This window comes from Dromaius novaehollandiae, chromosome 11, assembly GCF_036370855.1.
Source record: "Dromaius novaehollandiae isolate bDroNov1 chromosome 11, bDroNov1.hap1, whole genome shotgun sequence".
NCBI lineage: Eukaryota > Metazoa > Chordata > Aves > Casuariiformes > Dromaiidae > Dromaius > Dromaius novaehollandiae.
In genome coordinates this window covers 24,323,335-24,345,633 of record NC_088108.1, presented here as the reverse complement: position 1 = coordinate 24,345,633, position 22,299 = coordinate 24,323,335, and the positions used below count along the sequence as shown (strand labels likewise).

Sequence of the window (22,299 nt, the reverse complement as noted above, 5' to 3'; positions counted from 1 at the left end):
CTGGCACTGCCGGGAGCGGGGATCCCTGGGGCAAGGCTTTGGGCTGCTGGTGACCCCCCGCGACTGCACGCTGAGGGCTCCTGGTGCCAGCAGGGTTTCCTCGCTTCTGCGTGGCTCCAGGGCGGCTGAGCAGGCTGCTGCGCCCTGTTATGGAGGAGGTGGAGGTGGATTCGCCAACCAAATACTTTGGCTGGTGTCCCGGGAAAGCCCGGTCGGCAGGAGAGGAGCAGGGAGCTATTGCACCTGGCTGCTCCCAGGCCGAGGGGGCAAAGGCCGAGGGTTGCGGGGCTGCAACCGCGTTTACCCTTTAAAAAGAAGAATTGAAAGCGCTGAAGGCTGACGTTCGTGTGGTTTTGCCGGCGGGTTGTAGTGGCCTCTCCACCGCAGCCTCCGCGCCCGGCTCGGCCGGAGGCTCTGCTGTGCCGTGCCTCCCTCCCGGCATCCGCCGCCGTCTGCCAAGGAGAGACAAGGGCTGGAGCCTGGCGCGGGTCTGAGTCGGAAAAATTTGGGGGCGGCAACGCGGGAAGGAATTTTTTCCCCGTCTTCTCCGACCGCAGCCCGACGTGTGCAGGCAAGCGCGCCCGGGTGAGGTGCTGCTTCGTCCCCTCCGGCGGGCCCGCGGCACCGGCCCGGAGCAGCTGCCGGCCGAGGGGGGCCGGGATTTTCGGGAGCAGCTGCCTCACACAGCAGACATTGTGCCTCGCCTCCCCTGCCCGGGGCTGCGCACAAAGGATTAGGCCATGAAAAGCGGTTTTGTTGCTCCGCTCCCCGCTGGCGGCCCGGCCCCGCGGTTGGCTCCGCCGCAGCTGCGGCGCCCGGGGGGAGCGTGCCGGGGGGGCACCGCGGCTCTTTGCTGGCCCCCCCGAAACCGTGAGGCGTTCGGGGCCGGCCCGGGCGCCGGGGGCGCGGAGACGTCGTGCTAATGAATAATCGCTAATGAATAAGTAACGAGGAATAATGGGATCGAGCGACTCCGAGGCCTACGTGGGACCAACCTGGAAAACCGTCCTGGGCGTCCCCCCCGCCGCGTCCTCCCGCCCCGCGCAGCACCCCGGGGCGCCAGCACCCACCGGCTGGACCCAATTAAGGAGCTTTTTGTAATTAGCCCGCGGTGCGCTGGGGAGAGCTCCACCGGGGCTGACGTCCCTCTGAGGCACCTCAATGCTTCACCCCTGCCCGGTGGTGGCTTTCTGTGTCCCACCCGGCAAAGCGGCAAAAATCCCCCCTTCAGGCTGCTCACACGGCGAGGGAGAGGAGGGCCACCGGGAGGAGGGCCACCATGAGGGTGAGGGCCACCACGAGGTTGAGGAGGGCAATGGCCACACCTCGCCTGGGACAGTGTGAGGACATGATGGTGACAGTGAGGGGACAGGAAGGGACATTTGGGTGACAGGGAGGGAAAAGAAGGAGAATAGGAGGAGACAGCAGCGGGCAGCAGGGTGACAGGAGGGTAAGAGCTGGGGACAAAGTGGGACAGGAAGGCGACAGGAGGGGCCATGGGGGTGACGGGAGGGGGCGATGTGGGGACAGGAGGGGCCATGGGGGTGACAGGAGGGGAGGATGTGTGAATATGACAGCCATGGAGGTGACAGGAGGGGGCAATGGGGGTGGCAGGAGGGGACATGGGGCGGCAGGAGGGGACATGGGGGTGATAGGAGGGTACGTTGGGGTGACAGGAGGGGCCATGGGGGTGGCAGGAGAGGACATAGGGCGGCAGGAGGGACCATGGGGTGGCAGAAGGGGACATGGGGGCAGCAGGAGGGACCATGGGGGACAGGAGGGGACATGGAGGCGGCAGGAGGTGACATGTGGGGCCGGGGTGGGCGGGAGGGGCCGCCGGGCGGGGCTGGCGCAGGGGCGGGGCTGGCGCATGCGCGGGGCGTGGCCGGCACCTGCCCCCGGCGGGTCAGGTGGGCGCGGCGGCGCGGAGCGGCGACGCCGAGGGGAGGTAAGGGCGGGCCGCCGCCGCCATTTCCCGGCCCCGCCGCGGGCTCTGTCCCCGGGCGCTCTCTCCTCGGCCCCCTTCCCGCTCGGGAGCCGGGTCCTGTGGGGACCGGGCCCCACGGCACGTCTGAGGGGTGCCCCCCATCCCCATTTCCCCTCGGGCAGGGCTGTGGGGTGCCCCCCCGTCCCCATTCCCCCCTGGCCAGGCCTGAGGGGTGCCCCCCCATCCCCATTTCTCCGCAGACGGGGCCGTGGGGTGCCCCCCGAATCCCTGTTTCCCCCTGGGCAGAGCTGTGGGGTGCCCCCCATCCCCCTTCCCCCCGGGCAGGGCTGTGGGGTGCCCCCCATCCCCATTTTCTCCCGGGCAGGGCTGTGGGGTGCCCCCCCCCCATCCTCACTTCCCCCCTGGGCAGGGCTGAGGGGCTGTGGGGTGCCCCCCCATCCCCATTTCCCCCTGGTCAGTGTTGTGGGGTGCCCCCCATCCCCATTCCCCCCCAGGCAGGGTTAAGGAGCTGTGGGGTGCCCCCCCATCCCTGTTTCCCCCTGGGCAGGGCTGTGGGGTGCCCCCCAATCCCTGTTTCCCCCTGGGCAGGGCTGTGGGGTGCCCCCCAATCCCCATTCCTCCGCCCAGGCAGGGCTGAGGGGCTGTGGGGTGCCCCCCCATCCCTGTTTGCTCCTGGTCAGGGCTGTGGGGTGCCCCCTCCATCCCCATTCCCCCCTGGGCAGGGCTGAGGGGCTGTGGGGTGCCCCCCCATCCCTGTTTCCCCCTGGGCAGGGCTGTGGGGTGCCCCCCCATTCCCTCCCCAGGCAGGGCTGAGGGGCTGTGGGGTGCCTCCCCATCCCTGTTTCCCCCTGAGTAGGGCTGTAGGGTGCCCCCTCCCTTCCCTGTTCCCCCCCCCACCCGGGCAGGGCTGTGGGGCTCTGGGGAGTCTCCTCAGCCTCCCCCACCAGCACCCTGTGTTGTAGGGTGTCTCAGTCCTCCTTGGCCCCATTCCCCCTTCCTTTCCCCCCACCACATCCCAGGGGCCCCATCCCCCCTGCCCTTCTCCACCGCCGTGGCATGGGACCGTAGGGGCACAGCTCGGCCTGGCGCTGCATGGCCGTCTGGCTCTCCTCGCAGGAGCTGGTCCTGCTGTGGGCCGGCAGCGCGTGGGGCGTTGGATGAGCACCTGGCAGCCCAGGCAGGGTCCTGGGCTCCTCGTCGTCCTCCTCCGAGCTCTCGCCTCCCGTCAAGCAGGGAGCCAAGGCCTGGAAGCGGGGAGAGCCAGGATCCTTGATACAGCTCCTCAACACCCACACGTGCCCCCTTCTGATTTCATGCACAGACAAGTGCTGGTATCCTGCACTAAGGATACGTTCACTTGCTTGTTTTGTGTTCTGCTGGGAGCTGAGATTGTCCTTACAAATAGCTTGTAAAGGGCTAATAATCTAACGCAGGCTACAAACATTGCCACCGCTGCAGGTGTGGTGGAGGGCTGTGTGCCCATCAGTGTCGTGGCTGTGTCACGTCCGTCAGTAGTCTGCTGACCTGCCAGACTTTGGAGTAATCTGTAATAACCCGTTAGTCATTTTTGAAACATCTGTGACTGTTAGTCACTGCTTATCTGCTGTAAACCTTTTCTAAATGGAAACTCCTGTCGGGGCTGATGGCTTATTTCAGGAAGGACTTTGGCACGGGCAAAGGGGAGACAGGGCAAGGACCAGCTTACGCCCCCCTTTAGCAAGGGCTTGGGATGGGGAGAGCAAGGGGTTTGAACAGCTTGCCTACGTAGGGGAGAGTTTTCCAAAGTCATCAGCCCAGAGGGAGCTATGCTGCAATTCCTGTTTGTCTCTTGTGACGTTTGTCATTTTGTTCTTTGCCTTAGAGCCACTTGGTTGCACAGATGCTTCTAAAATGTCCCCAGACCCATCGAGTCAGTTCAGCTGTGCGGCAAGGCTTGGACTCGGGGTATTTTTGTGCAGGGGAAGTGAAATTGGTGAGCCTTTAGTTAGCTTCTGTGCTGCCCACAGAGTTAAACAGAAGTTACTGATTTTAGCTTTGTGGCAGGTGCTGGCTGAAAGAGCTCTGAACAGAGAAGAAACAAAGTAGAGCAGGGCCCCACTGGGGTTAATGCAAAAAGTGGTTTTTGCCCTGGAAGGAATAGGAGTGCTGATCCCACCAGAGGCAAGTAGTTATGTTTCTGTCAGGGGTTGGTTGGTGGTGTCATCACGAAGCAGCGCCACATGTCCACACCCCTCCTAGGAATGTTGCTAGCAGGTGTAAGCAAGCAAAATCTCTTCGTCTTTCATACCATGCTCGCACCAGCTGGCTCATTCTTCTGATTAGCAGATTTAGGTACATGTCCAATCCTCAGATCAGATTCCAGAGTGTGTGGGTAGGCAGGCCAAGCAGTTCAAAGCAATCAGCTTCCTAGAATATTAACTTCCTCAGGACTGAGATGAGAAACAGGTTATGCAGCCTGTGCCTTCATGCCAGAGTGCCTTCAACTTATTCCTCTCTTATTCAGGTTTAGCATCTGTGATGCACAGTCTCTGCCCTGGTCAGAAATGAGATGTGTTACACTTAAGGCAAGAGAAACTGTCCTCAGCACCTTGTTCTTGGCTGTTTTATTCCTGTCATCAGTAACTGCGCATTCAGCTTCCTGGAGCTCTGCTGCTGTTCTTCCACCCTGGCACAATATTAAAAATTCAGAGGCAGTGCACTGAGCCCAGCTCTGGCAACCTCACTGACTGATTGTTCTTTTTTTTTTAGTGACTGTTATGCTGGAGGAAGGTGTTCCCTGGACAGTTCTGGAGACAGAAGTGCTGTTTTTCTAGAGCAGGTACAGTACAGCCAGCAGCAAAACAGGTCTCTCATTCTGTGTGAGGCCTTTACCCTGACTTTTAGAACACCCCTGGGAGGGAGCAGGCTAGTCTGCACTTAGCCTTTCTGTTGTGGCTGCTGACTAAGGAACCTGGGGTTCTCGCAATGTGAGCTTGCATCTGTTTCCTAGCAAACTGGACTGCAAAAAGCATTGCCAAAAAGAGCAGCCGAGAAGCCATCTCTGTGCCCGGGAAACCCCTTCAGAGCTGTAGAGATCACACAGAAAACGAGCGCTGCTCCACTTGCAAGGTGAGTCAGCATTCTGGGGTGGTTAAGAGTGGTTTGCTGGATGACTTACGCTGATATTAGACCTGTACGTGTTTCACATCCTTGCAGTATAGCAAGTCAGACAGAACAAATGAAATAGCTAGTGACTGTATGACGAAAAAGAAGGCCTGGTGATGGAGCTCCCCAGTGATATTTTGCTGTTTCTGAGGACATAGGCAAGGTAAGATTTTTAACTAGTGATGATATGTTTGGAAAAACTAGATAAGCTTTCAGGAGCACAAAACTTTCTCTTAAATTTAATGTAATTGATACATATCTACCTAAACTCTCAACAGTTGTTCTCAACTTGCACTTAGTTTGGAGACCTGCTGCTTCCATTTCAGACCTGATGGAAGACTTGTGTGCCTGAAAGCTTGCCTAATGCCTAATTGCGCTGCCAGTTGCTCTGATAAGAAAGATTGCCTCCTATTTACAAAACTTGTTGAGACATGGGGATGGCAATACTTTATTCTATTCAAGATCTTTCCTATTTCACCCCCAGCAAAATCCAAAAGTTGGAGTTTTGCTTTGCGTTCCCCAAAATAATGCAAAGATAGGATAATAGTAGAAAGATCCTGTTAATATTTTACTTGAAATCCAGAGTGGACTTGCAGTTATTTCCTAAAACTCCAGGGAATATCACCATAACTGTGAGGAGCACAAAACTTGCGTTCTTTGTTCCAGCTAGCTCCACAGTCTCAGTGTTCTGCTGCTTCATTTCTGAAGAGGAACAGAACAACTGAGGGAGATTTCAGGGACCGAGGGTTTTTTCCTTCAGCAGTAATAAGTACCCCTGGAGACAAGGTCACTGTGTTGGCACAGGAGCCCTAGGTACTGAGCTGAGTGGCTCTCTGCAGAATCCATGATTCAGAGAGCTATTTTGTACTGTTTCAGAACGCTGTAGGTTGCCGTGGTGCTGTGCCCCTCCGTCCTGCTGCCATGAGTGGGAAGTCCTTGCTCTTAAAGGTCATTCTCCTCGGGGATGGTGGAGTCGGGAAGAGTTCCCTCATGAACCGCTATGTCACCAACAAGTTTGACTCTCAGGCTTTCCACACGATTGGTGTGGAGTTCTTAAACCGGGACCTGGAGGTGGATGGACGTTTTGTGACCCTCCAGATTTGGGACACTGCAGGGCAGGAGAGATTCAAGAGCTTGCGAACCCCCTTTTACAGGGGAGCAGACTGCTGCCTGCTGACCTTTAGCGTGGACGACCGACAAAGCTTCGAGAACCTCAGCAACTGGCAGAAGGAGTTTGTCTATTATGCCGATGTGAAGGACCCCGAACACTTCCCATTTGTAGTTCTGGGCAACAAGATAGACAAACTTGAAAGACAAGTGAGCACAGAGGAGGCCCGGACCTGGTGCATGGAAAACGGGAACTATCCGTACCTGGAGACTAGTGCCAAGGATGACACCAATGTGGCAGTGGCCTTTGAGGAAGCCGTGCGGCAGGTGCTGGCAGTAGAAGAACAGCTAGAGCACTGTATGCTGGGCCACACCATTGACCTGCACTCCAGCTCCAAATCTGGGTCTTCCTGTTGTTAAGGGTAGCTGCCACTCGGGGCAATTCCCTCGAACCAGCGGCTGGAGCAGAATAAGCACGAGCAGCTCAGGGCACTCTGAGGAGGGCGGCCACGAGGACAATAGGTGGGTTGCTCACCGAGGAGTTGCAGCCTTTCCATGCAAATTCCAGCTAGAGTTTTCATGCACGGGGGATGTAGCTACAGGAGGGAGCTGTCAAAGAACACGTGAATGTAGTCCTGCTTCCATCTCTGCCTGTTTTTAGTGGGTTTAAAGGACTGGGTAGAGCTGAAGAGAGTGAATCTGATCTTTACCAAGAACTGCCTGCAGAACAAGGCACTCCTCGAAGTATTCTAGTCCTGAACTGAAAAATAGTAGACCCACTAAACTCATGACCTTACTGCCAAAGGAAAGTCTGCTCAGCATACTGAACAAAACCTGTTGGGGAGACTTTAGCCTGTGCAACTGTGAGAATGCCAAATACCAGAGTGACTGAGATGTGTGTATCTGTTGCTTTGGAGAAGTGCATCCTGTCCTGAGACTGAACTGTGCTGAGCGTTTAGTACTGTGATTTGAAGCAGCATATGAAGGAGAGGGAACTGTGTTTGAATGCTGCAGCATCAGTTCTTTGAAGCTGGCTGTTTCTGGTCTGTTTTTCCCCCCCTCTAACTTTGTCTTGTTATGGGTGTTACTTTGTGGAGAGACTGGCTCCTTCCTGTTTAATATATGTTTCCTTATCTCTTCCGGAGGCTCAACATCAGGTGTTGCTTCTCACACCCTGGATAGCCCTGGATGGAAAGGACCTGTGCGGACACCCTCCTGGTCATGTCAAAAGGTTTAGAGTGTCTCAGGAGCCCAGTAGATTGGGAGCACGAAGCCTGACCAGCCGGCTGGCTTCTGTCACAAGCGATTGCTGTGCCGAGACGATGAGCTCTAGCAGGCCGGGTGGTGGGTGGGTGGGATGTCTCCTGGGTGCCCAGGTGGCTGGGGGAGTCACGCACGGTCAGCCGTTAAAGCCGCTCATTCTGTGCGTGGGGCCGGTGACCACTGTGCTTCGTTAGTTGACGGATCGGTGTCTTCAGTCGCTTTAACTTGGATGTTTCGTTCTGGATGCGGCACATAGGACTGTTCACCTGCTACCTGCTCTGTCGGGGACGGCGCTGCTGAGCGCAGCAGCCGTGCTGGCTCTGACTGCCGACAGGGGAATCCAGTACGTTTTATCTGCAGCTCATCTGACAGACATTATTGGTAGAGAGGATCCACACGGTTAATTGGCCTTTGTTAATGGCTGCTTTTTTTCTGTCTGATGGGGAGAGATCTGGACTGATTCCACCTTTGTTCAAGGTTGCTGAAAAATGGTATGTGAGGGGCAGGAAACCTTCAAGAAGGGATCCCAGGCTTCGCTAATCCCAGCTCCTGCCCCTGCTAGGTTTCAGTCCCAAGCTGTCTGTGCATAGCAAAGAGGTCAGTGCTTGCTAGCTGCTGCTTTTTCCATTATAACCTCACATCCTGCGACTTCCCGTGCATATGCTTGCCCAAGACTCTGCTCTAACGACCTTGCCCGTAAGCACCTAGGGACCTGTCACGGGAGAGCTCCCCTGAGTGTGTATCAGCTAGCCGCTGAGCGCAGTTCCCCCTGCGATGAGCTGCTGGATGCTGCATCGTGCAGCTCCGATCCAGCAGCCTCATTTACTCTGTGCTTTAGAGCAAAGCAGCCTCTGCCTGTGTCCCATGTGGAAGGACCTGAAGCTTTACAGCAAAATACACGTTGGAGGGGTCTGGTTTGTAAGCAGGGCTGAACACCCACTGTGTCCGCAGGGTGGATGGGGAGTGCCTGCAGCCTCTGGAAAATTGGGTCCCTTGAAGTGTGAGAGAAGGCTCTGCCTCCATAGGTGCAACAGATTTTTAGAAGGTTGTAAAATTGTTTATTTAATTAAATTTCTGACCTCTACAGGCCTCTGTAGATTTTTCTTCAGTTTAACACTGCTTGATGTTTTCTTCAGGTTCCTAAACACTGTGACCTGTGGTTCTGGTTAACAGCTCCAGATACAGACATTCCACTGGAGCTGGTTTGTGCAGGGGTCTAGAGGGGCTGGACAGGCTCAGGCCCTTGTTTGCAGGCTGTTTTTGAGGGTATCCACTCCCGCTGGAGTAGACGTTGAGGGAGTTCCCTTCAGGCGAAACCGTGCTGCTCTCCCAGCCTTGTTCTCGCGTGATCTGCGAGAGGACTGGCACCTCCTGTGAGGGGGCAGAGGCTGGACAAGCTGTGACATAGCAGGGACACATGCCGCGTGCTCTTTGCAGGACCTGGGGTGCACGTCGATGCTGATTGCTGACGCTGGAGAACCTCCCAGTGCGGAGGGTGTTACACAGTACCTTGTCTTCATTTCCAACCAACATTGGATAGTTGATGTTATTTTTAAAAACTATTTTATTAGGCCTATGTATTTTTAAAATGCGTTAAAAAGAGTATAGTGTTTTGTATTGCATTTAAATAGTTTAATTTATTTTAAACTGATACACGCACAATTTCCAAAGGAGCACGGATCTTGAACTCTTCGTCGCAAAGTTCAATGCCAACAGCCATCCCCTCTCTGTGTCCACTCGTGCTGCTGCGGTCGTTGCTACTGTTACAGAACTGGAATTGTAAAACAGATTCTACCTTTATTTAAGCAAATAAAATGTGGTTGTATTCAAGCAAATTCAAGAAGTGGCTTTTGGTTTTCTACTCAAAGTTCAAGCCAGCTCCTGTTTTCCTCAGGGATGTGGAGCTGTGCTGGTTATACCAACTGGCAGAGAAGAGTCACCAATGGATCAAAGCATTTTGTTTTAAACAAAACTGTTGGTTATTCCTGGATGTATCTAGCTAGAATAGTAGTTAAAGAAAAATAACTCATTTACAAGCTGAATCCAGTGACCAGATTTGTCTGTTCAAGAGTATATCAGAAAACACTTTCCTAACAAATATTTTGCATTGCTTCCCTCTGTCACTGCAATTTAATTTCTAGCCTGGGCTCACAGCAACAAACTGTGCTCTCCTTTGATTCCCTCCTGTGATCTTGGAATCAGTCCCTCGGTCTCCAGGGGGTTGTAACACAGAGATAATTTCCATAGCTTGCTGAGAAAGAAATCGCCATATGGGAACTGTTTTCTTCCGCTTTCCTACCAGCAGCCCTGTCAGCATTCCTCTTTTGCAGATGGTCACCTGGTCTTGGAGGCTTTCTCCGTGTTTGCGGAGTCCTCGCCTGCTGTTTGCCTTGGCAGAACCTCGAGCTTATTCTCCTCTCGCGTCCGCTCGCCTGGGGGTTCCTGCCTGTGCTGCCGGAGGTGGTGACCTGGGGCTTCCAGCCCTTGGAAATGCTGCTTTTTAGATGTGCTGCTGGAATATCTGAGGGCCTCCAGCATCTAATTTCAGCCACTTCAAAATACAGCTGAAAACAGAAGGCTGAAGTTACCTGGTGGGAGATGCTCCCAGCCCTGGAGAAGTTGCAGGGTTGAGCAGGGCTGGGCCTGGGGTCAGCAAGGATCTGATCTAAGGCCACCATTACCGCTGCCTCCTGTGATTTGAGACATTTGGGAGAAAATGGGGGGCAGAGGCAGGAGAGGGGAGAGGCTGTCCCCTCGCTCCCCATGTGGCCGTTGCGAGGAATAGCAGAGAGCTCAGTGGTTCTTGGCATGAGCAGTCAGGGAGAGGATGGGTCCCTGGAGGGCAGAAGAGCATCTCTAAAGGAAAGCGCGTGCTGCTTCGATGTGCAACGGCGGCTGTGAATGTCCCTGTCTGCTTGCAAAGGTGTCGTGGTGGTGGGGGGTCTCCTGGTCCCTCCCTTCTGCAGCCCTGTTACTGGTGGGCATGGCTTGGCCCTCGCTGTTCGTTGCTCTTAACGTTGATACTGCCAGTTGGTCTTAAATCCTGATTAAGATTTGAGGATTTTGCTGCCTGGGGGAGCAGCAAGGCCAAGCAGCTGCTCGGCGGGCTGAGGAAACTGAGATCTTCTCCAGAACCGTTAGCCAAGTGGCCCCGAGCGGCTGCAGGCGCCGCGGCACTGCCGTGCACCAAGCGCCCGCGTCAGCTCACGCTGCCTGTGTTCTCCGAGCGCGGCTCTTTCCCTTCGGAGCCGTCTGAGGGCCGGCTCCTCTCCACGGGACAGCTGTGAGAAGGTGCACGCACTCTCCAGCGACTGTTTCCATGCGTGCATGCAAGGATGAGGGAGAAGAAGGGAAGAGTCCAAAGCTGTCCTTTCGGAGGCTTTCCGTGAGCTCTGCTCAGGCTTCGGGGCTTATCTGGAGCTGCCTCGCAGCCCCGGTGCCGGTGGCACGGGCACGCTCTGCTCTGGGGTGGGGAGCACTCATGGCTCTGCTGAGCAGGATGCGGTGGTAGGTGATGCCAGCTGACAGCGGTTGCCCACAGGTCTCAGGTGAGTCGACTTGACCGGTGCCCGGCAGTCTGTGAAGCTGAGGAAACGGTGGTTTAGCTGCCGAGGTGGTTGCGGGGTCCAAAGCAAACAGAGACGGCAGCGTGGCTACCCTCCGGGCCCCAGGGCTCGCAGGATGGGGCAGGGATTTTGCATGTCTTCCGGTGGCTTCGAGAGGTCCCTCAGGGACTGGCGCAGGTGGCCACGTGCAGACGCCAGGCTCTGGTCTCCGGGGGCTGCTCGTGCTGCCGTCGGTCCTCCCCGCGAGGCCCTGGGCATCGCGCGAGCAGCTCCAAACCTCGCAGGGAACGGAGAGCAACCAGCCGGGTGCCCGGGAGGCACGTGAGACCTTCCGGCAGCCCAGCTGAGCCTGGCCTCCGTGGCACCAGGCCTTGGCCCCGGCGGGCAGGGCCGCTCGCCAGTCGCAGCCCTTCTCCCGTCCCTACCCAAGCCAAGGGGCTCGGCGGGGCGCCGGGGGGGGGTGGCTGTGCCTGCTGCCTGCTCGAACGGGATTTCAAATAAAAGCATCTGAAAATTGAGGACAGCCTTTATTTTGCTGCTCCCTCGAGTGGCCTGAGCCCGGCTCGGCCGAAGGCACCGGGGGGAGATGGGGGTTATTTTCCCCATGCACGGCTGCTGGGTTTGCTTGTTTTTGGGAACTCCCGGGGCACTTTTCGGAGGGGGTGCGGCTTTGGGAGCAGCGCGTTTGCCCCCACTGGAGAAACTGGATTTGTCCTGCTGCTGCTTCTGCCCGGGGCGGGATGCCGGCTCTGCAGCCCGGCTGGCGGGGGGCTTCGCCGAGAGAAGCCCCCGCCGTGCACCGTGCACCATCATGCACCAAGCACCATGCACCGAGCACCGGCCCCTGCGAAGGTGAGGAGCCGGAGGAGGGCACGAGCGGCAGGGATTTGGGGCTGGGGGCGCTTGGCACCCCTCCCACCCCCGCGGTGTCGCTGGGTGCTGCTTTCCTGGCTGCAGCAGCCCCGGGCGGCACCGTCCTGCGGCCGGCGGCCACAAGGAGGAGATGGAAGACTGGAAATGATGGACCAGATCCATCCGTGCTGGAGAGGGGGCCAGGGAGAGCCGCAGGCCCGGAGGGGCTTCGCCCTTGCAGGCAGCCCCTGGGCACGGTCCCCGCAGCCTGCCCCCCGCCCGGACCCTGAGCCCCTTTCCCCCCATTTGCACCTTTGCATGGGAAACATGCGGGGAAAAACCCCTTTGCAAAGCGATTTTTATGGTTTTCCACCTTGGCCGTCCCCACGCGGAGGCCGGGAAACTCCCCCCTCCCGGAACGGTTTGCAGAGATGCAGCCGGGCATTGGGCAGGTCTCGGTGCATCCTCTCCGGGCTGGTTGCTCCGGGGTGCTGGGTGCTGGGGAAGGGCCGTGGGAGCAGGTCCCGCGGGGGGAAGCAGCCGGGCAAGCGGCCGCGCGGCCTTCGGCACCGCCGTCCCCGGCCCTCGCTGCCACCGGCGGGGGGGGCGGCCGCCCCGGCAGCCCGGAGAGCCGGCGCTGTGTTCCCGGCCCCCCCCAGCCGCACACAGGGGCCCTTTGAGCGCGCCGGGAGCGAGGCCATGGCATCTGCACGGGGACAAAGCGGCCGATTGATGCCGGCCGGGGCGTGGAGCAAGGCGGGGGGGAACGGGATTTGGGCCGCGTCCCGCGCGGGGGGAGCAGGGAGAGCCGCTGCGGACAGGAGGCGGTGACACGGGGGGGTCCAGGGGCTGGGAGCATCCTCCCGCATCCTCCCGCATCCTCCCGCATCCGCCCCGCGCGGCCGTCCGGAGGGGAGGCCAGTGCAACGGGCAGACGGACAGACGGACCCGCGTCTCATTCAGGCTGTTCTTAATTTTAATTTATTTTCCTTAATCTTTATAAAACACATCTGGTAAGATAAGGCTCTAAAAACTTGCTCCTTTTTTTTTATTGCTTGTTAGCAAGTTGAGAGTCTGGGTGGGGAGGGAAGGAGGCACCGGCGGCTGATTAACTCTCTCGTGTGCGTGTGTGTGTGTGCGCTTGAGGCCGGGGAGGCGGCGGGGGGGGGCAGGAGCTGGTTACTCGCTGTTAAATCGACACCAAAAAGAAAAAAAAGGGAAAAGAAAGGCACCGAAAAGCCCCACGCGGGTCCCTGCGGCTCGCCCGACCCTGCCCGGCCTCTCGCCCCCTCCGCGCGGCGGCCTGGCCCTTGCTGCAAGAAAATAATAACACAGACCCAAAAAAGGGAAAAGTGCAATAAAATAAATCCCCGCGGGCTGGAGCGTGCCGCCGGGAGGAGCCGCTCCGATAAATAACCCTGAAGCCGGGCGTTAAGGAGCGGGGAAGGACGGGCTGGAGAAGGATGCGGGGGGAGAGGATGCGGGGGGAGAAGGATGCGGGGGGAGAAGCCGGCGGCGGCTCCGGCGCCGCGGGAGGATGCAGCACGCCCGGGCTCGGCCGGCAGCGGGGTCAGCGCTCTCTTCGCCACGGGAAGATCCTTGCCCTAAACCCCCTCTGCCTCGGCCGCAGCGGGCAGCTCGGGGCGGGGGATTCACCTTTTTTCGCTAGGGGATGGGGAAAATCCTCCTCTCGACGGCGGGGGTGTCTCCGGGGGGGCCCGGCGCGAGGCCGGCTTCCTTCTCTCGCTCGGAGCCGCTTTGGGGGACCCGGCTCGGTCCCTCCGAGTGCACGGGGGGGTCACCGCGGGGCGGCTCGCCTCGGAGCCGGGGCGCCGGGGAGGAAGAGGAGGGAGGCGGCGGCGAAGGCCGGGTTAGCGCGGGAGGCCTGGCGGCTGCGGCGTTAGCGGCGGGGGGTCAGCGTGGGCGCTGGGGGGGGGTCGCCGGGCGCCGGCCGGCGGCGCTAGAACTTGGTGCCGCGGCCCATCAGCTTGAGCACGGCGAAGTTGTAGGTGGCGGCGATCATGAAGGTGAGCTGCGGGGTGGGCAGAGCGTGAGCGGCGGCTTCGCACCGTCCCACGGCCCCCCCACGCCGCCCCCCGCGCCGCGACTCACCAGCGAGACCAGCGTGGCGGCGGCACCCACAAAGGCGGCGATGAAGAGGTGGAAAGTCATCTGGAACTGGGGGGGGAGGCAGCGCTGAGCCCCGGCACGGCCACGGCCACGGCCACGGCCCCGCGGGGATGCCCGGCCCGGGCGCACTCACCTCGCTGGTCTTGCAGATGGAGAGCAGGTTGGTGCCGCACACCTTGCCGGGGAAGGCGTTCCAGGGCAGGACGCCTGGGCGGGATGCGGGGGCCGGTGAGCCGCGGTGGCCGGCCGGCTCCCGCGGGACGGGATGCGGTGATGCCCTATGGTGACATTCCCGCGGGCGGTTCCCCCTTGGGGGACGCGGGGAGGGGGCAGCGGGCGCTCACCGTACATGCGGGCGTCCGCGCAGAGCGTGCCGATGCTGGCGGAGGTCTTGCTGGGGTTGGCGATGGACTGGCAGGTGGTCCAGGTGTTGAAGTAGATGTAGACGGGCACGGCGGAGCAGGCGAACACCAGCAGCCACACGATGCTCAGCACGTAGGTGATGCCCACGAACTGCGAGCGGCGGCGGGGCGGCGGGGGTCACGGGGCGGCGCGGGGACGCTGCCCGCCGCTCGCTCACGCACGCACGCACGCACACGCGCCCGGGGCCGCAGCGGGGCGGCTGCGCCTTTCCGTGTTGGGGGGGATTTTGGTGGCAGGGTCCAGCCCCCGCGGGAGGGCAGCGGCCGGACCCGCTGGGGACGGGGACGGGGCGCTCCTGCCCTCCCTCCGCGGTGTCACCCCGACCGAGCCCCGAGGGAAGCGCAGCCCTGCCGAGGGATGCTGGCACCCACCCGCCGAGGGATGCTGGTACCCACCTGCCAAAGGATGCTGGTACCCACCCGCCGAGGGATGCTGGCACCCACCTGCCGAGGGATGCTGGCACCCACCCGCCGAGGGATGCTGGTACCCACCTGCCAAAGGATGCTGGCACCCACCCGCCGAGGGATGCTGGTACCCGCCGAGGGATGCTGGTACCCACCCGCCGAGGGATGCTGGTACCCACCCACCGAGGGATGCTGGTACCCGCCGAGGGATGCTGGTACCCACCTGTCGAAGGATGCTCACCCCAACCCAAGACAATTTTGCTTGCTATCGAAAACCGAATTGTTTTTGGAGGGGGGGGACCCGGCAGGGCCAGGGGGAGGGCGGCCGGGCTGCGCTTCCCTTTGGGCCATCGCGAAATGCAGGCGGCCGCGGCGCCCGGGGGCCGGGCCGGCGCAGGGGGTGGGGGGCGAACCCCGGTTAAGATCACCTTGTCAGGATGTCCTAGCCACTTTCCCAAACACTGACACACTCGCTGCAACGAGTGAGCGCGCTGGGGGCCTCGCGCTCCCCTCCCCTTCGGGCCCCCGGTTACCGTTGCGCTCAGCCCCTTGCCGCAGATGGTGGTCTTGTAGTCCCCGAAGATTTGCCGCACGGCGCCGGTGGTGTAGAAGCCTTCGGCCAGCAGCAGGGCTCCGTAGAGGAAGAAGAAGGAGGCCGTGCCGTAGATGACGTACTGAAAAGCGTGGATGCTGCCAGGGACAGAGAGGAGGAGGAGGAGGGAGAGAGGCGGCGGTGGCTGAGCGGCGCGGCCCCCCTGCTGCCGCGCTGGCCTGGCCGCCGCTGACCCTCCCGGGCACCGCGCGGGCACGGGGCGAAGCGGAGGGGCCTCCGCCGGCTGCCCCCCTACCTACCGCGCGCGCGGGGTCCGGCGCTATCCGTGGCACCTAGCAGGGTCAGATAACAACAGGCGTGAACAGGAAAAGGAGCCGCAGGTGGGGGGACCCCCCCCCCTGCAACTGCAGCGTGCCTGGGGGCTGCAGCACTGCTCGGGGCTCTGCGTGCCGGACTGGAGACAGGCCCGAGCTGCCCCACGGCCTGGGGGGGCCGCAGCACCGGCCGCCTCCTCCTGCCACGGAGACCTAGAGGCAAAGGTGCCCGGTGCCAGTGCAAGGGTGATGCACCGGAGGCAGGGTGCTGCACGGCTGCAAGGACAATGCATGGGTGCAAGAGCAATGCATGGGTGCCAAGAGCAATGCAGGGGTGCTAAGGGCGAGGCATGGGTGCAAGAGCAATGCGTGGGGGCAAGAGCAATGCGTGGGTGCCAAGAGCAATGTGTGGGTGCAAGAGCAATGCACTGGAGCCAGGGTGCTGCAAGGACGCTGCACAGCTGCAAGGAAGCTGCACGGACACTGCACGGCTGCACGGGTGCTGCACGGGTGCCGCACGGGTGCTGCACAGGCGCGGGGTACTTACACATCGATGAGATACTCATAGTCCTGGTAGTTTTTGGAGAAGTAGGTCTCGATGAGCTGCTCGGTGCCCGTGAGGGCTTCGTGCCCGCAGCCGCAGAAGAGCGCTACGCCGAAGAAGCAGAGGCCGGTGGCCACCAGCGAGGCGAAGGGTGCCCCGACGAGGCACCGGGCGCAGCACTCCAGCAAGCCTGCCGGGGGGGGGCAGAGGGGCGGCTAGGCCCGGCGCAGAGCCCCGGCGGGCTCGGTGCACCTCCTGGCAGCGGCAGGGCCGCGGGGCGATGCCCCCCCACCCCGGGCACCGGGGACAATGGCGCATTGTGCCCAATGGCCGGGGCAGCAAACAGGGAACAAAGGCAGCGCTGTGCTGGGGTGGGGGACGGCTGCGCCTGGCACCGGCCCCCCCTGCCCGCCACCCCCGCGGGGCCCCGTGCAAAGCCCCGCGCTGCCCCGCGGATAACGCACCCATGGGGAAACTGAGGCACGCGCGGCGCCCACCTACAAGTGTCACGAGCTGCCGGCGGCCTCAGCGGGGAGGCCCGGGGTGCAGGGTGCCCGCCGCCCCCCTACTCACCCATGGCGCGGGGCCTCGGCGAGCTGCGGCGCGCTGCGGCGTGGGTCTGGGCCGGCGGGACGGTGGGCGCCTCGCTCCGCGCCTGGCCCTCGCTGTCCCCTCTGGGCAGCCGCCCGCTCGCCCGCCGAGAAAAGGGCTCGCTGATTGACAGCCGCCCCCCTTAAAGGGAGAGGCCCCCCCTGCCTCCTCCTCCTCCTCCTCCCCCCGGCCCCCCCCACCCCAGCGGCACCCCTTGCCTGCCGGCTGCCCGGCGCTCACCCAGCGCCTTTGCGGGGGTTCGGGGGGGCGGGAAGTGCTTTTGCAATAGGGAAAAATGCCGTGGGGGCTCCATGGGGCGCCCTGGCCGCAGCGCAGCCCCCCCGAGACCTGGGGTGGGGGCCGGGGTGCAGGCACTCCCCGCTGCCACGCTTTGCCCACCTTGCTGCCAGTGCTGCTGCTGCTGCTGCTCGCCCCAGGGCTGGTGGGGTCCCCGGGGACAGTCCCCAGCGCCCACAGATGTCCCCCTTGCCTGTGGGTGCTTCTGGCTTCCCTGGGTGCTCCCAGTTCCTGTGGATGCCCCTAGATCCCCTGGATGCCTCTGGCTCCCCTAGATGCCCCGAGCTCCCCTGGGTGCCCCCGGCTCCCATGGATGTCCCCCATGCCTGTGGGTGCCCCTGGCTCCTCTGGGTGCTCATAGATCCCGTGGGTGCTTCCAGGTCCCATGGGTGCCCCTGGCTCCCCCAGATGCCCCGAGCTCCCCTGGGTGCCCCCAGCCCCCATGGATGTCCCCAGTGCTTGTGGGTGCCCCTGGCTCCTCTGGGTGCTCCCAGCTCTTTTGGGTACTCCCAGCTCCCCAGGTGCTCCCAGCTGCTCCCATGAGTGCCCCCAGCCCGCTTAGGTGCCCCCAGTTCCCCTGGGTGCTCCCAGCTCCTTTGGATGCTCCCAGCTCCCCTGGGTGTCCCCGGTTCCCCTGGGTGCCCCCAGCACCTCCGGGTGCCCTGTCCCCCCCCAGCACCCCGGCCGCGGAGCCGGCACAGGGCCGGGGAAGCCTGCAGAGGGCAACAGGCCGCTGGCAGCGCGGCGCCGGGGACAAAGCACCGCTGTGCAGTGGCACCCGCCATGCCCCGCGCTGTGCCAGGCACTGGGCGGCTGCAGGCTGGCACCCGCCGGCTCTGGCACCCGCCCGGGCTGGCACCGGCCCCCTCCTCGCCCCACGGCTCCCCCCGGGCTGCCCCTGCCTGGGGCTGGGGGCTGCACCTTGGCCTGCCCCCCCCCCATGGGGCAAACGGCACCCATGGCCCAGGGAGGCTCCGCCACCGCCGCGGCGGCCTTGGGCAACTCCCTTAGCCCTGGGGGCGGCACGGGGGGCTTTGCTCCCCCAGACAGGGGGGAATGCATTTTACTACAATTTCTAAGAAGTTTCACCCTGTTTGGGGCAATTATTTTCATGCACTTTTGAAAATCGCTGCTTCTAGGCGACATTTGCATGGCCGGGATTGCAAAATCTCTGCAGGCAGCCGCACACGGAGGCACCTGCTCGCCTTGGACTCCTTTTTTTCCATGTGCTGCGGGTTTTCACCAATTTTCCCGTGGGTTTTCCAGCAGCTCGGGCCGGGTGTCTCCCCGCGCACGGGGAGAAGAGCCAGCCGGTGCCGTCACGCCAGCACACCTCGCCTCTATTTTTAGGCAGCCGCTCGCCGAGCGCAACGCCGAGTCCTCGGCGGCTTTTGCTGATGCCGGCCGTCCTTCGCCCGCCTCGCTGCGCCCGGCCCGTGGTAAAAATACCCGGCGGAGGCGGTGGCCACGGCCGGGCACCAAGGACGCCCGGGAGAGCCCGGCTCCGGCGGCTATTTGTATTCCCCGATCGCCGCAAGGCTGCAAAACGTGCTAATAAAAATTAAATTAAAAACAAAAAGTTGGCAGAGCGTGCCGGGGGCCGGGAGGAGAGCTGAAGGGCGGACGGGCGCGCAGGTGTCGGGGAGGGCAGGGGAAGGGCTGGCTGTGCCGGAGCGGAGCCGCGGGCCGGAGCGGGGACGGCAGTGCGGTGGGGAGGAAAAGCCGGGGGGGGCTTTTTTTGATTTCCACCCCCACCCCAGCGAGTTTGCAGCAGGTTCGCCCTTCACGGCCCTGCCTTTCTCCTTGCTTTTGCACCACGGCAGAGGGCGAGACGGGCAAGGGGCTGCAAACGGGCTGCAAACGGGCTGCAAGGGGCTGCAAGGGGCTGCAAGGGGCTGCAAATGGGGGCCCGAGCTGGGATGCTGCCGTCCCACAGGAGCGAAGTGCCTCCGCCCCGGCCCCCAGCACCCCGGCGGCTCCATCCCGGGTGCCAGGGCGAGAAGGCGCTGGATCGGGGCATCTGCTGCTGGAAGCATCTCCTCGGGCCGGTTCCGGACCCTGGCAGCGGGGCACATTTTTTGGGCGTCCCCCCACCCCGAAAAGCAGCGGAGCAGGACGAGGCGGCACAGCCTCGCGCTCGGAGGCCGGCCGAGCCCCGGCGGCGCTGGGGGAAGGTGCTGGGCGGCCCTCGGCTCCATCCCACCAAGCAGCAGCAGGGGCTGAGGTGGGGGCCGGTGCCCCTCGCACGGACACGGGCTGTCCTGCCCCCACCCCGGCCCCCCCAACAGCACTGGTAGAGAAGAGAAGAAGAAGAAGAAGAAGAAGGAGAAGGGGAAGGAGAAGGAGAAGGAGAAGGAGAAAAGGAGGAGAAGGAGAGGGAGAAGGGAAGAGAAGAGGAGAGGAGAGCAGATGAGATCAGAGAAGAGAAGAGAAGAGAAGAGAAGAGAAGAGAAGAGAAGAGAAGAGGAGAGGAGAGAAGAGAAGAGAACAAGACAAGACGAGACTGGTGGCCTGAGTCTTTTCTCCTCCAGAGCCGCCGGGAAGCCAGGGCTGGAGCACCGCAGAGGGAGCAGCCCGGAGCCGGGCAGGGGCAGAGCCCCGCGGGGCGGCAGCTGATGCAGCCCGGTGCGCGGTGGGGACATGCCACCAAAGGGGACGTGCTGCCGATGGGGACGTGCCACCACTGGCCCTCGTCAGGCTCCTGTGCAGCTCGGGGTAGAAAATGCCGACGCGAGGCCGTGCTGCTTCCCTGCGGCGCCGGAGGATTTGGGGCTTTGGTCATGGATTTGCTGCTTCCCCTAGAAACGGCAGCAGTGCCCAGCCTGTTCCCACCACCCTGGAGCAAAACCAGCTTGGGAGGATCGGGAAGCCCAAAGGGAGCTAAACAGCCCCAAACCGAAGGCCTTGAGCCCCCCCGGGAGCCCTTCCCTCCCAGGCACCCTTCGCCTCGAGCCTTTAAGCCATCGTCATGCAGAAGCAGCATGCCGGGAGCTGGGCCAGGGGTTAGCGGAGCTGCCGCGCCCTGTGCTCCCAGCGCTCCCAATGCTCCCAGCTCCTGCGTTTGCAGGGATAGTGGAGCTGCTGCTTCCAGTGCTCCCAGTACTCCCAGCTCCTGCATTTGCAGGGATAGCAGAGCTGCTGCTCCCAGCACTCCCAGTGCTCCCAGCTCCCGTGTTGGCAGGGCACGCCAGGCGCTGCCGGGAAGGGCGGTGAACGGGGGGGTGGTGAGGCTGGGAGGACGAAGAGCACCCACGGCCTGCTGCTCCCCAGGTCAATCAGGACAAGCAGCCGCCCCCCAGGGCGTCCGGTTCGGCTCCCCCAGCCAAGCCCGCTGCCGTGGCAGGGCCCCATTGCGCCGTTCTGCAGCTCATCCAGCCGTCCCCAAATGGGTGCACGCACGTGTGATGCACCCATGGGTGCGCAGGGCCCTCGCGCCTGCTTTTCCCCGTCCAGCATCTCCCGGTCACACACAGCGCTGGGGCAGGTCGCGCAAAACCCACAGCGAAGCTGAGCCCATGGGACCCTTTTGGCCCTCTGTGCTTCGGCCTCTCCCGGCTTCACAGCCAAGGGGAAACTCTGGTCCGGCCCCAAACGGGGGCTCCGGTGGCGGGGACAGGGAGCAAAGCCAGAAATGTTTGCAGGGGCTTAAGCAGCTTCCTCGTGTCACCACCGCGCTGCTTCTCGGGCAGGGCGAGCTGCGTCGTGGTGGCAGCCAGAGCTGGGCAGCTTGGCACGGACTCAGCCCCGGGGAAGAGCTTGAGGAGGGCTGGGGGCCCGGGGGGGCAAGGGGAGCCCGGGGCACAGCCGCGTGCCGGCATCTTGCTGCCTGGCGCGTTGCCGCTTGCAGGGGAAAAAAAAAAACGCCTGAAGCTCTGAATCAGTGAATCCCGGGAGAAGCCTGTTTTCAGCGCTCCCAAAATCCCCCGGGCAGGACGCGGCCCCTCGGACACTAATGGCGATGGTAATCAGAGGCGACGTGTCCACGCTCGCGGTGCCGGGTGAGTCGAGGAGCGCGGCGAGGCCCCTCGGTGCCGCCATCCCGCCGCCACGTCTGCCCGGGGCAGCGAGCTCGGCAGGGAGCCCGCAAAATCCCGCTCCGGCTTTTTTGCGAAGGGGAAGCTGATGCTGAGCCATGCCGGCGCCGAGGGCTGAGCGCCTCCAGGGCTGCATGTCCCATGGCCACGCTCCCCACGGCCGGCACCCCAGGGCCGAGCCCCCGAGCTGGGGCAGCCCCCCCGACCATGCAGCCCCTGGGCAGGCAGAGGGGGGCAGGACCCCAGCTGCTCCCCCCGCTCAGCCCGGCAGCACCTTCAGGCCCCTCCAGCGCATCCCTCCACCCCAGAGCATCCCTCAGCCCTGGTGTCTCCCTCAATCCCTGAGCATCCCTCAATCCCGGAGTATCCCTCAGTACTGAGCACCCCTTCACCCTGGAGTATCCCTCCACCTCGGACCATGCCTGGACCCGGAGCATCCCTCCTCCCTGGAGCATCCTTTGATCCCAGTGCATCCCTCCACCCCAGCGCATCCCTCTGCCCCGGTGCAGCCCTCAGCCCCGGGCCACCTCTCCTCCCTCGTGTCTCCCTCCACCCTGGAGCATCTCTCAACCCTGGAGCATCCCTCGACACTGGAGCATCCCTGGATCCCAGAGCATCTCTCAGCTCCGGAGCATCCTTTCCCCCCTGGAGCATCCTTGATCCCTGAGCATCCCTCCATCCCTGAGCATCCCTCCACCCCTGAGCATCCCTCCATCTCGGGGCATCCCTCGATCCCTGAGCATCCCTCCACCCCGGCAGACCCCGGAGGGACCGGCCCTTCCCCGCCAGCCCCGGGGTCGGCTCCCGGCAACGAGGCCCCGCCGGGATCCCGGAGCCCGCGGCGGCGGCGGCGGTGCCGTGTCCCGGAGAGGCGCCGCGCGGCTCCCCCGGGCCGGGGCCCCCTCGGCGGCGGCGGCGGCGGGGCGGGGGCGGCGGCGGGCGGCTCCCCGCGCCGTGCCCGCCTCCCGCCGCCGCGGCGGGCGCAGGCTCCTCCCGGCTCCCGGTGCCCGCAGCCTGCCGGCGCCCACCCACCCCGCGGCGGGCTCCCGCTCGCCCGGACTATGTGGAGAGGGGCCGGGCTGGGGGCAGCGGCACCGGCCCCGGCCCCGGCAGCCGCCCCGGTGCGGCG

At 62.6% G+C, this 22,299-nt stretch overlaps 2 protein-coding genes across 6 annotated transcripts; one reads left to right on the top strand and one right to left on the bottom strand.

Annotated features, from left to right (window-relative positions):
- The first annotated feature begins 1,865 nt into the window (after positions 1 to 1,865).
- Positions 1,866 to 9,297, top strand: RAB9B (RAB9B, member RAS oncogene family). 4 transcript variants are annotated; one of them, XM_064518437.1, is made up of 5 exons: positions 1,866 to 1,948; positions 4,697 to 4,766; positions 4,938 to 5,056; positions 5,144 to 5,255; positions 5,969 to 9,297. In XM_064518437.1, exon 5 carries the CDS (start codon positions 6,014 to 6,016, stop codon positions 6,617 to 6,619), a length of 606 nt encoding a protein of 201 aa, XP_064374507.1. In that variant the 5' UTR covers positions 1,866 to 1,948; positions 4,697 to 4,766; positions 4,938 to 5,056; positions 5,144 to 5,255; positions 5,969 to 6,013; the 3' UTR covers positions 6,620 to 9,297. The 4 variants fall into 4 exon arrangements, with proteins under 4 accessions (XP_064374507.1, XP_064374510.1, XP_064374509.1 ...); XM_064518440.1 differs by having other exon boundaries at positions 5,117 to 5,255; XM_064518438.1 differs by lacking the exon at positions 1,866 to 1,948 and adding an exon at positions 2,750 to 3,920.
- A 3,541-nt stretch (positions 9,298 to 12,838) lies between these two features.
- Positions 12,839 to 16,949, bottom strand: PLP1 (proteolipid protein 1). 2 transcript variants are annotated; one of them, XM_064518435.1, is made up of 7 exons: positions 16,822 to 16,949; positions 16,252 to 16,438; positions 15,266 to 15,527; positions 14,355 to 14,523; positions 14,144 to 14,217; positions 13,993 to 14,058; positions 12,839 to 13,912 (listed from the first exon to the last, which is right to left on the bottom strand). In XM_064518435.1, the coding sequence occupies exons 1-7, from the start codon at positions 16,823 to 16,825 to the stop codon at positions 13,841 to 13,843; spliced, it is 834 nt and encodes a 277-aa protein (XP_064374505.1). In that variant the 5' UTR covers positions 16,826 to 16,949; the 3' UTR covers positions 12,839 to 13,840. The 2 variants fall into 2 exon arrangements, with proteins under 2 accessions (XP_064374505.1, XP_064374506.1); XM_064518436.1 differs by having other exon boundaries at positions 15,371 to 15,527; positions 16,822 to 16,948.
- Positions 16,950 to 22,299: the final 5,350 nt, after the last annotated feature.

Bases quoted from the DNA above. Each gene is read 5' to 3' on its own strand.
- RAB9B (XM_064518439.1), top strand. From the start codon at position 6,014: ATGAGTGGGAAGTCCTTGCTCTTAAAGGTCATTCTCCTCGGGGATGGT.
- PLP1 (XM_064518435.1), bottom strand. The intron at 15,528-16,251 runs GTAAGTACCCCG...TGTCCCTGGCAG, and splicing joins TATGAGTATCTCATCGATGT to CATCCACGCTTTTCAGTACG. The intron at 13,913-13,992 runs GTGAGTCGCGGC...CCCACCCCGCAG, and splicing joins CCGCCACGCTGGTCTCGCTG to CTCACCTTCATGATCGCCGC.